The sequence below is a fragment of the Chenopodium album genome, chromosome 9, assembly GCF_948465745.1.
Source record: "Chenopodium album chromosome 9, dcCheAlbu1.1, whole genome shotgun sequence".
Classification (NCBI taxonomy): Eukaryota; Viridiplantae; Streptophyta; class Magnoliopsida; order Caryophyllales; family Amaranthaceae; genus Chenopodium; species Chenopodium album.
In genome coordinates this window covers 9,444,069-9,454,216 of record NC_137842.1, presented here as the reverse complement: position 1 = coordinate 9,454,216, position 10,148 = coordinate 9,444,069, and the positions used below count along the sequence as shown (strand labels likewise).

The 10,148-nt window shown below is 37.9% G+C and overlaps 2 protein-coding genes across 4 annotated transcripts; both read left to right on the top strand.

Moving 5' to 3' along the window:
- Positions 1-3,609: 3,609 nt before the first annotated feature.
- Positions 3,610-8,538, top strand: LOC145559534 (protein FAR1-RELATED SEQUENCE 8-like). 3 transcript variants are annotated; one of them, XM_081620953.1, is made up of 4 exons: positions 3,610-3,827; positions 4,548-5,868; positions 6,807-8,015; positions 8,085-8,538. In XM_081620953.1, exons 2-3 carry the CDS (start codon positions 4,562-4,564, stop codon positions 6,877-6,879), a joined length of 1,380 nt encoding a protein of 459 aa, XP_081477079.1. In that variant the 5' UTR covers positions 3,610-3,827; positions 4,548-4,561; the 3' UTR covers positions 6,880-8,015; positions 8,085-8,538. The 3 variants fall into 3 exon arrangements, with proteins under 3 accessions (XP_081477079.1, XP_081477080.1, XP_081477077.1); XM_081620954.1 differs by having other exon boundaries at positions 3,611-3,827; positions 4,545-5,868; positions 6,901-8,015; XM_081620951.1 differs by having other exon boundaries at positions 3,612-3,827; positions 4,545-5,868.
- On the top strand, positions 6,952-8,231 carry LOC145557424 (protein FAR1-RELATED SEQUENCE 6-like). The gene is made up of 3 exons (XM_081618605.1): positions 6,952-7,732; positions 7,837-8,015; positions 8,085-8,231. Exons 1-3 carry the CDS (start codon positions 6,952-6,954, stop codon positions 8,229-8,231), a joined length of 1,107 nt encoding a protein of 368 aa, XP_081474731.1.
- Positions 8,539-10,148: the final 1,610 nt, after the last annotated feature.

Sequence of the window (10,148 nt, the reverse complement as noted above, 5' to 3'; positions counted from 1 at the left end):
TGGCAGGTAATCTTTGTTTACTTTCTCAGACTAATCTGAAATGGTTGCTTGACGGTGGTGCTTCTGATCATTTTTGCTACGGTTTGACTCAATTTTCTACATATAAACTAGTAGAAAATGATAACAGTTTCATCACAATTCCTGATGGTAGAAAAATTGCTATAAAACATATTAGTTCTATAGTATTGAATGACTCTATTACACTGCAGAATGTGTTACATGTTCCTGATTTCAAGTATAACTTGATATCAGTTCATAAACTCTGTAGAGACATGAACTATGAGTTACATTTCACTTCTGATAAGTGTTTTCTTTCATGTCAGAAAGGGAATTTGATTCCTCTTGGTAGTGTGAGATCTGGTTTGTACAATGTGGGTGATAAGAAGGTGATATAGTCAAGTCTTTCTCAGAATGTCAGCTCAAGATCTGCTTGTTTTTCAGCTGTTGAGGATGCAAAGCTTTGGCATCTTAGGTTAGGGCATTTGCCCTTTAGTCAAATAAAGCTAATTAGACCTGAATGTGATGTTACTGCTTGTATGCAGAACACCTTTTGTCAAGTCTGTCCTCTTGCTAAACAGACTAGGTCTAGTTTTCCTATAAGTTCAATAAAAACTTCTGCAGCCTTTGAGTTTATCCATATTGATGTATGGGGTCCACATGCTGTAAAAACATCATCTGGTTGTAATCAATTTCTGACTATTGTGGATGATTATTCAAGATTTACTTGGATTCATTTGTTGAGAAATAAAAATGATTCTGTTCAGATTATGAAAGACTTTCTGAAAATGGTTTTGACACAGTTTGGAGTTATGGTTAAATGTGTCAGGTCAGATAATGACAGGGAATTATGTGAGGGTGAAATGAAAAAGTTATATACAAGTCTTGGAGTTTTGATTCAGACTAGTTGTAGTGATACACCCCAGCGAAATGGGGTTGTTGAGAGGAAACATAAACACCTCTTGGAGACTGCAAGGGCATTGTACATACAGTCAAAAATACCAGAGAGATTTTGGGGTGATTGTGTGTTAAGTGCAGCTTATTTGATCAATAGAATGCCCCTTAAAGCAATAAATTCTGATACACCCTATTTCAGATTGCATCTTAAAGTTCCTGATGTTTCTCACTTAAGGACTTTTGGGTGTCTTTGCTATGTGTCAACTAGTAAAGTTGGGAGACATAAGTTGGATAATAGAGCTAAACCATGTGTTTTCATTGGGTATTCCAGTTCTAAAAAGGGATACAAAGTCATGGAGTTAGACACTTATAAGATTCAAGTTTCTAGGGATGTTTCATTTCATGAGAAGCATTTTCCCTTTCATCTTTACAGAAAACATACTTTGCCCACCTCTAACTATTCTGATGCAATTTATTTACCTGCTATCACCTCTACTCAAACACAACAGTTTGATGATTTTGATTTTTCTTCTCTAGCTTCTGTTTTCCCTTCTCATACTCCTATCACTTCTTCTCATTCTTCTTCTTCTATTTCTTCTTCTTCTCAGTCTTCTTCTCCATCTATTCCTTACAATTCTTCTCCAGATTCTCAGTCTATTCCTGAGATTCCTGGAATTTTGGAAAATACTAATGTTCATGTTCCTGATAATGTCAGGACATCTTCTAGACCTCATAAAACACCTTCATATTTATATGCTTATGAGTGTTACTTTGCTGCAAATAAACCAGAACACCCTTATTCTGCTCATTGGTGTGGTTTGGTTTCTTATGATTCTTTTCCTTCACCTTATAAAGCTTTCCTGTCACAAACTTGTGACATCAAAGAGCCACTCAATTTTGCAGAAGCTTCTCTCAGTCCTCAATGGGTTGAAGCTATGCAAAAAGAGATAAAAGCCTTGGAACAGAACAATACTTGGATTTTGGTTGATTTACCCAAAGGAAAAAAGGCAATTGGGTGTAAATGGGTGTTCAAGGTCAAGTTAAAAGCTGATGGTACCTTAGAGAGATGCAAGGCAAGGTTGTTTGCAAAAGGTTTCAATTAGAAATATGGGATTGATTATGAAGAAACTTTCAGTCCAGTTGTGAAGATGAGCACAGTTAGATGTTTGATTGCTCTAGCTGCTAGTAACAATTGGTCTTTGTTCCAATTGGATGTAAATAATGAATTCTTGCATGGAGATTTGAAGGAGGAAGTTTATATGAGAATTCCTAAAGGTGTGGATAATACAGGGAACAAAGTGTGCAGACTTATCAAGTCTATTTATGGCCTAAAACAGGCATCTAGACAATGGCATGAAAAACTGGTTTCTGTTTTGGGAACTCAAGGTTTTATCAAGTGTCAACATGACTACAGCCTGTTCATATGCAAGGAAAATGGTTTAATCTGTGTTGCAGCTGTGTATGTAGATGATATTATACTTACAGGCAATAATACTCAGAAAATAGAAGAGTTGAAGGCTTATCTGCATCATGAATTCAGCATCAAGGATTTGGGGAGATTGAATTATTTCTTGGGGATTGAAGTAGGGTACACTTCTGAGGGAATAATTCTCAGTCAAAAGAAGTTTACAAGGGAATTATTACAAGATTGTGGTTTTGATCTTAGCAAGAAAATTGTGACTCCTCTACCTCAGAACATTAAGCTCCCATCAGATGAAGGAGATATATATAAGAATGCTGAACACTACAGGTCATTGGTTGGGAAGTTGAACTTCCTTACACATACCAGACCAGACTTGTCTTATTCTGTTCAGACACTTAGTCAGTTTCTATAGACTCCAAGATTGCCTCACTTGCAAGCTTTGCATCATACACTGAGATACCTTGCATACACAGTTGGGCAGGGCATCATGCTTAGAGCTTCAGACTCTCTGACCTTGCAGGATTTCTTTGATGCAGATTGGGCTTCATGTTCAGATTCCAGGAGATCTATCACAGGATATATAATGTTGCTGGGTGGTTCTCCTATCTCATGGAAGTCTAAGAAACAAGGTACAACATCAAAGTCTTCATCTGAGTCATAATACAGGGCTATGGCCTCAGCATCTTCTGAAGTTACATGGTTAGTGAATTTGCTGGAAGATTTGGGAGTTAAAAATTTGAAGCATGTCACTCTTCATTGTGACAATCAATCTGCTCTACACATTGCAAGGAACCCTGTGTTTCACGAGAGAACCAAACATATAGAGATAGATTGCCATTTCACTAGAGATAAGGTTATGGAAGGGCTCATTCAACTGGCTTATCTTCCCACTCAGTATTAGCTTGCAGATGTATTTACTAAGCCTATTTCTTCAGCTCAGTTTCAGCTTCTATTTTCCAAGATGGGACTGTATCCAGATCCCACCTTGAGGGGGGCTGTTGGTAATAGCTGATATGGCATTCATGCCACGTCAGCTCAAGTTTGTTATAACAATCCAATTCTGTTGTAACAGAATTTGGAAGCTTCTAGTTTTATTCTATCATTATAAATAGGCTTAGCTGATGTAAGATCATTATTCACAAAAATATCGAGCTTCCCCCAGTTAATAAGACATATTGACGTATAACGTTAATATGATGGCATTTTCGTTATTATTGAGGTATCTTGCAATATTTTATTGTTTATTGGGTTTGTTGGTGACATGGCAGATTAACTGGGACGTTAGTCGAACGTTAACGCTGAATTTTAGCCCCCCGTTTTGTCTGAAACTTAGGAATCACAAGATCCTGTCATTGAGGAATCAGAAGTCTAAAGCTGGAGAAGACCATCTCTCCCTCTTTCATCTGTTCTCTATTTTTATCACTGAGAGACTGATTTACGAATTTGATGATTGGAGTCCTCAACCCAGCTCGAAGTGTGGGATTCTGGTGTTTTCAAGAGAAAGCGTAAGGTAAATTATATGTTGTAAACCCTAGTTTTCGCAAATTGGTTTGAATTTTGCAATTGTTGAGGTCGATTATTGCAATTGGTCGGTGAAGATTTGCGTGTTCTTCCTTTATCACAATTATGTTAGTGTGTAAAACTTTGTTGATTTGTTGACTGTATTCTGAATTACGCGACTGTGGAATTTGAGTAGAGAAAAGTAAAGTAATGTACTAGTTATTATGAATTTCGCCTCAATGTTTCGGGTGAATTGTTGTTATTGGTTTTTAGAAGTTTTGATATGGAACAATTCTTCCTGTTGTTGTAGTTGTTGATGTGAAAAAGAGTACTGATTTAAGTGAATTCTGCTTATGGTCTAAATGTTGGAATGTGGCTTTGGTATGAGTAAAGCAAAGTAGTATAATAGCTAATTTGAATGTGGGCGTGAATGTATGGTGTTGTTGGGGGGGATTTATGTATTTCTTGATGTTGTTGTTGATATGTAGTAAAAGTGAGGTTTAATGTAAGGGATTTTCTGCTGAATATCTAAATGTTTTACAATCCTTACTGTTGTTGTTGCTCTTTAGATATGGAACAATCCTTCCTGCTCTTTGCTATGCTATTACAGTGGCCTCAAAACCCAACAGCCTGTTAAAAAATTAAAAATGAAAAAGAAAACCAAATAGTGGCTTTGTTGATTTTATTTTTGATGGCTGTATTCTGAAGTTCCTGATGTCTGTGGCAGAAGTTGTGAAGCTGCAAATGGATTGTGAATTTGAATCTGGTGAAATGGGTGATCCTGATGGATTATCATATACTGATGATGGTGGGCCAGTGATAACTTCTGGTGGTTTGGCTGATGATGCCCCCTCTCTGAACTGCATGTCATTGAAGGTTCCTAACTCTGCCGACAGACTAGCTGCTTTGTCTCCAATTAAAACCATTGAAACTGTGGAGACCATTGTCTCAACAAACCAGGTTAGCATGTACAGTTATGTTGAATCACCTAGATGGGAGATGGTTTTCAAATCCTTTGAAGATGTAGAAAGCTACTACAAAGAGTATGCTGAGCAGAAAGGTTTTGGGGTTACACGAGTTTCATCATCATTTTCAAAGAAGGATAAGGAGGAGCGTAGAGGGGCTACATGGAAGTGTGAGTGTTGGGGTCCACCTGATATGAGGGCAAGGAGGGAGGCCAAGAAAAGGGCAAAGGCAATGGAATTATGTGGCACGGGAGGGGTGGTTAATGGTGAAATAGGGGAAGATATCATGCAGCGGTCGAAAAGGACCTCCAAGAAATGTGAGTGTGGTGCCATGTTATATGTCGGGGTTGACAATGATGGGTTGTGGGTTATAAGGAAATTGAAAAATGATCATGATAACCATAATCCTAAACCTAGTGATGCTAAGTTGGTGAAGGAATATCGAATGAAGAACTACACGTCGAATGTGAAGAAGAAACTTTTGAACTACTATGAAGAAGGTGTCCCTATAAGGCAAATTCATGGGTGTATGGCTACGGAGACCGGGGTTGATAACCTTCCTAATGTTAAGGACCTTGAGCATGAAGTGAGTAAGGAGAAGCGGTTGAAAATGGAAGGAGGAGATGCGGTTGCAATGATGGCATACTTTGACCGTATGCAAGAGGATAATCAGAATTTTTATCATGCTCACCGGTTAGATGACGAGGGGCGATTGAAGGACGTAATGTGGGTTGATGCTCGTAGTAGGGTGGCATACAAAGAATTTGGGGATGTGGTATGTTTTGATGCCACTTATCTAACTAATGAGTACCACCTACCTTTTGCCAACTTTGTAGGGGTCAACCACCACGGGCAATCCATATTGTTGGGCTGCGCTCTTGTGTCACATGAGGATTGCGACACATTTGGTTGGGTATTTAAGCAATGGCTTTCTTGTATGGGGAATAAGCAACCCGGGGCAATTTTGACCGACCAAGCTGCAGCAATGCGCAAGCCTTTAGCACAAGTGATGCCTAATGCTCGACATCGGTGGTGCATTTGGCACATAATGAAGAAGATCCCAGATAAGCTTGGAAAATGTGAACAGTAAGTTGTCTTGATTAAGCTGCTAAATTATGTAATTTATGTAGTGTAATTGTTGTTTTAACTTAAGCACTATATAAGTCATAAATGGGGTTGCTGAGTATATGTATTGGATAACTGGGTACAAATATAACATTATGTAGTGTACTTGTTATAAGTTATGCCATATGTAAGTGATTACTGGGTATATTAGTAATCTATGCTCTGTCTATGCTGTTATAACTTATGCCATATGCAAGTTATTATTGGATTTGCTGTGTATATAAAGTGAGAACTTGGTATATTATTTATAAGTGATAACTTTTGCAATATTAAACTTGTTCTGTATGTGATGTAATAATTGAAAATAATTGAATCCACTAACCTGAACAGATGGAATATTAAACTTGTTCTGTATGTGATGTAATAATTGAAAATAATTGAATCCACTAACCTGAACAGTTGGAATATTAAACTTGTTCTGTATGTGATGTAATAATTGAAAATAATTGAATCCACTAACCTGAACAGTTGGAATGTTTTGCCCTATAGATTCTGTTATAAAGTGCATCTAATAGAAATCATGTATTTGTTATTATTATGTCAAGTATTAAACTTGTACTTTATGAATTGCATCAGTTTGGTTTGATGTTTGTTTGGTTACATGATTAACTAATCTTCACCAGCTTTCAATGAGTATGCCAAGTAGTTAATTAGTTATGTAAATGTTTTAGTTATATGATGCTATAACTGTACTCAGTAACCATGACAGGTGAATGATTTGCACTTTAGTTATTCTCATGATTTGCATCTAATAGAAATCATGTATATCGCGTATTATTATGTCATAGGAGATAATTAGAGATAATTAATGCAGTCTGGTTTGATTTTTGTTTGGTTACATGATTTAATTTCTCAGCTGTCAATGAGTATGTCAAGTATTAGTTGTGTTAATGTTTCAGTTACCATGATTTTAAGAGTCCTCTTAAGGCTCTTGTATACGAGAGCTTCACAGTTGCTGAGTTTGAGCGTTGATGGTCTGAGTTAATCCAACAGTTCGGGCTAGAGGAGAACGAGTGGTTAGCTGATTTATTTGAGGAGAGGCACATGTGGGTCCTAGCCTTTATGAAAGAGCACTTTTGGGCCGGGATGAAGACAACACAAAGGGTTGAAAGCATAAATAATTTCTTTGACGGGTTTGTGAATAGGAAGACAAAGCTTTATGAATTCCCGGAGAAGTACAAAAGGGCAATGGGGAGGCATGTTAAAGCTGAAAATGAAGTCGATGCTCAGTGTGGAAAATATTTGAGGCAGCTTGTGAGTGGTTTTTATGTAGAAAAATTCTTCAGGGACATATACACTAACACCAAATTCCAAGAGATTCAAATAGAGTGTTGTAGACTTATGCATTGCTCTAGGAGAGAAGAGCGTGTCTTGGAAGGGAACTGGATTCAATACCTACTTGAAGATCGGGTGTGGATCATCCCAGAAGGAAAGAGCGAAGAGGAGATAACTGATAGGAGACGATTCTATTGTGTCCTATTCAACACAGCCACAAAGGATGTTTCTTGTGATTGCTGGAAGTTCGAAACCTTTGGTATTTTCTGCAGACATATCATTCGAGTTTATGATCAAAATTTGGTGTTTGACATTCCTTCTAAGTATGTACTTCATAGGTGGCGCAAAGATGTCCCTCGGAAGCATACCCGGGTTAAGGTGGCCTACCACGATCCTAGTGAAGAATATTCAGTTCAGATTTTTAGGAAATTGATGGTGGAATTTGAGCCCATATGTGAAGTTGCAGCTGCTGTTGATGACAAGGACACAATAGATCTTGTTTTACAATCTCTCCAATCACTTTCTGTGGATGTAAAAAAAGCAGAGATAAGTTCTTGGAAAACCAGCCTGATCTACCCATTCTGCCAAGAACCCTGCTGCCCCCATCTGAAATAAGTTCAAACAACCCTCAATCATGCCAAACCCCTACGTCAGTATCCAAGCCTGTTGGAGAACAGAACCCTGCATCTGGTACAGTGAAGGATCCTGTTTGTCGGAAGAAACCGCGGGGACGACCGAAGGGGTCTAGGCAAAAATCCCTTGCGGAGATGGGCTATAAAAAGAGTAATGCGAAAAAGGGTGTACATCTACAACAGCCAGCTGCAAAATTACCTGTAAGTGTTCATGTTTATTCGTTGTATTCTTATTTTCTCTGCCCTTATATGATGTAAACCTCTTGACAGGCTAAGAGAAAAAGAGCACAGGGCGGCGTTCAGATCCAAAACACAATCGAGAATTATTATGACTATGTTGTAGATGATGGTTACGTTGATGACTTTGTACAGCGTAATGGGGTGGACTGGGGCTCTGCTCCTTCTGAAACCTTTTAAGAAGAGTGTGGATGGTGGAAGAAGACATATGCAGCACCGTCTTTTGGGAGTTGACTGAGTCTGGTCTGGACATGTTGCAGGTGTTTATCATACTATGTACTCAATATAAAACATGTATTTGAATTAGAAACCGATATAACCCTGCCTGATCTTATATATTTTGTGGCGAATGTTATGTCTGTTAACAACGGTGTGTTATATCCATGTTAAACACACATACATTGTACAATTAGGTGCAAACAGTTATTGGTTCTTCTTCCCCCACATATTCCTTTGACTCTTTTATTGAATCCTCTCATTTTGCAAATGCATTTGACTATCCTACAATTCTTCTCCTCATTAACAGCTACAATGTTTGCATTTGTTCATGTGTGTGATCCAAAATCTAAATCTGTCCTTTTTCTCATACAAGTACTCGTAATATGTGTGTGAGTTTAAGTTGGACAATATTTGTTTTAGTAGGAAAATGTCCGGCGATGCGTATTGGTCAATCATACATATGATGAAATTGGGTAATTCCCTGTTACTTCTAAAACTCCTTAACTTGCTAGTTTTATGGTAATGGACTGTAAACATATTTGGTGAACTATACAAATCCTGTTAAACTTTTACAAATTTTTTGGTATGACCCAAATATTAAAGTACACTTTAAACCAGACCTACCTAGAGCACAAATCACGGCTTCCCGTACGGAGCCACAATGACTTTGTCGCCATTCTTGATTTCAGCTTCCCTGATAGTGTTAAGGGTGCACAACATGATATCCTCATGGTAGAAGACTAAGTCAGTTGGATGGCCTAATATGCTCCTTACACATATTTTTGGCCCAAATTGAAATTTGGCCTAATATGCTACTTAGATCAAAACCCACATATTTTTGGCCCAAATTGAAATTTGGCCTAATATGCTACTTAGATAAAAACCCACATATTTTTGGCCCAAATTGAAATTTGGCCTAATATGCTACTTAGATCAAAACCCACATATTTTTGGCCCAAATTGAAATTTGGATAGGTTGCATAACAACCCAACCCAATCCACGCTTTAAACCAATCCACACAGAGGCCATGATTAAATTAATAAACGTCATTACTAAACATAACATAACATAAACACCATAAATTGTTTTGTCAAAGCCATGCTTACAAGAAGCCACAAAAGACAACATCAAGGAGTTCAAATTTTTGACAGCCACATTATATTACAATGAAAGGTGTGGCATCTAATTGTCCAACACCAGTTAAAGATGAAGAGAATAATGCATGCTTAACTAGTTCATAAACAAAAACAGTGGTGTTGCAATTAGAAGTCGTTCTTGATCTGACCCCTTCAAAACCAGACCTACCCAGAGCACAAAATCACGGCTTCCCGTACGGAGCCACAATGACTTTGTCGCCATTCTTGATTTCAGCTTCCCTGATAGTGTTAAGGGTGCACAACATGATATCCTCATGGTAGAAGACTAAGTCAGTTGGATCCACATTAACCTTGTCTCCCCAAATGTGAAACAGACGGCACAACGAGGTGTCCAATTTGCCTTGAACGCGAAGCTTAATCTTCCTGCGGTGTCCTGTGTTCTTGAGGTAGAATCTCTTGAATCTTGTGCAAGTGCTCACCACTCCTTCCTGCATACATTACGTTTAGTGACCCATGTCAAAAATTTACAAACTAAAAATGTGATCATTAGTAATGATCTCAAGTGCAACCACTACTCTAGAGCTCAAAAGAGAGTGTAACCATTTTTTAATACAAACATCTTTTTTTAGTTGTATAATGGCGTTTGATTTGATTTGCATGGGTCAAATGTTGTGACAAAGTACACTGCATGAGTCCAAAAATAATGGGGTTGTTATAATAGGTCGACATTAATAATGTAGAAGATATGATTTGGGCTGGGCTAAGACAAGTTTATACGTT

Bases quoted from the DNA above. Each gene is read 5' to 3' on its own strand.
- LOC145559534 (XM_081620953.1), top strand. From the start codon at position 4,562: ATGGATTGTGAATTTGAATCTGGTGAAATGGGTGATCCTGATGGATTA. The intron at 5,869-6,806 runs GTAAGTTGTCTT...TTAATGTTTCAG, and splicing joins AAGCTTGGAAAATGTGAACA to TTACCATGATTTTAAGAGTC.
- LOC145557424 (XM_081618605.1), top strand. From the start codon at position 6,952: ATGTGGGTCCTAGCCTTTATGAAAGAGCACTTTTGGGCCGGGATGAAG. The intron at 7,733-7,836 runs GTTCTTGGAAAA...CCCCTACGTCAG, and splicing joins TGTAAAAAAAGCAGAGATAA to TATCCAAGCCTGTTGGAGAA. The intron at 8,016-8,084 runs GTAAGTGTTCAT...ACCTCTTGACAG, and splicing joins AGCCAGCTGCAAAATTACCT to GCTAAGAGAAAAAGAGCACA.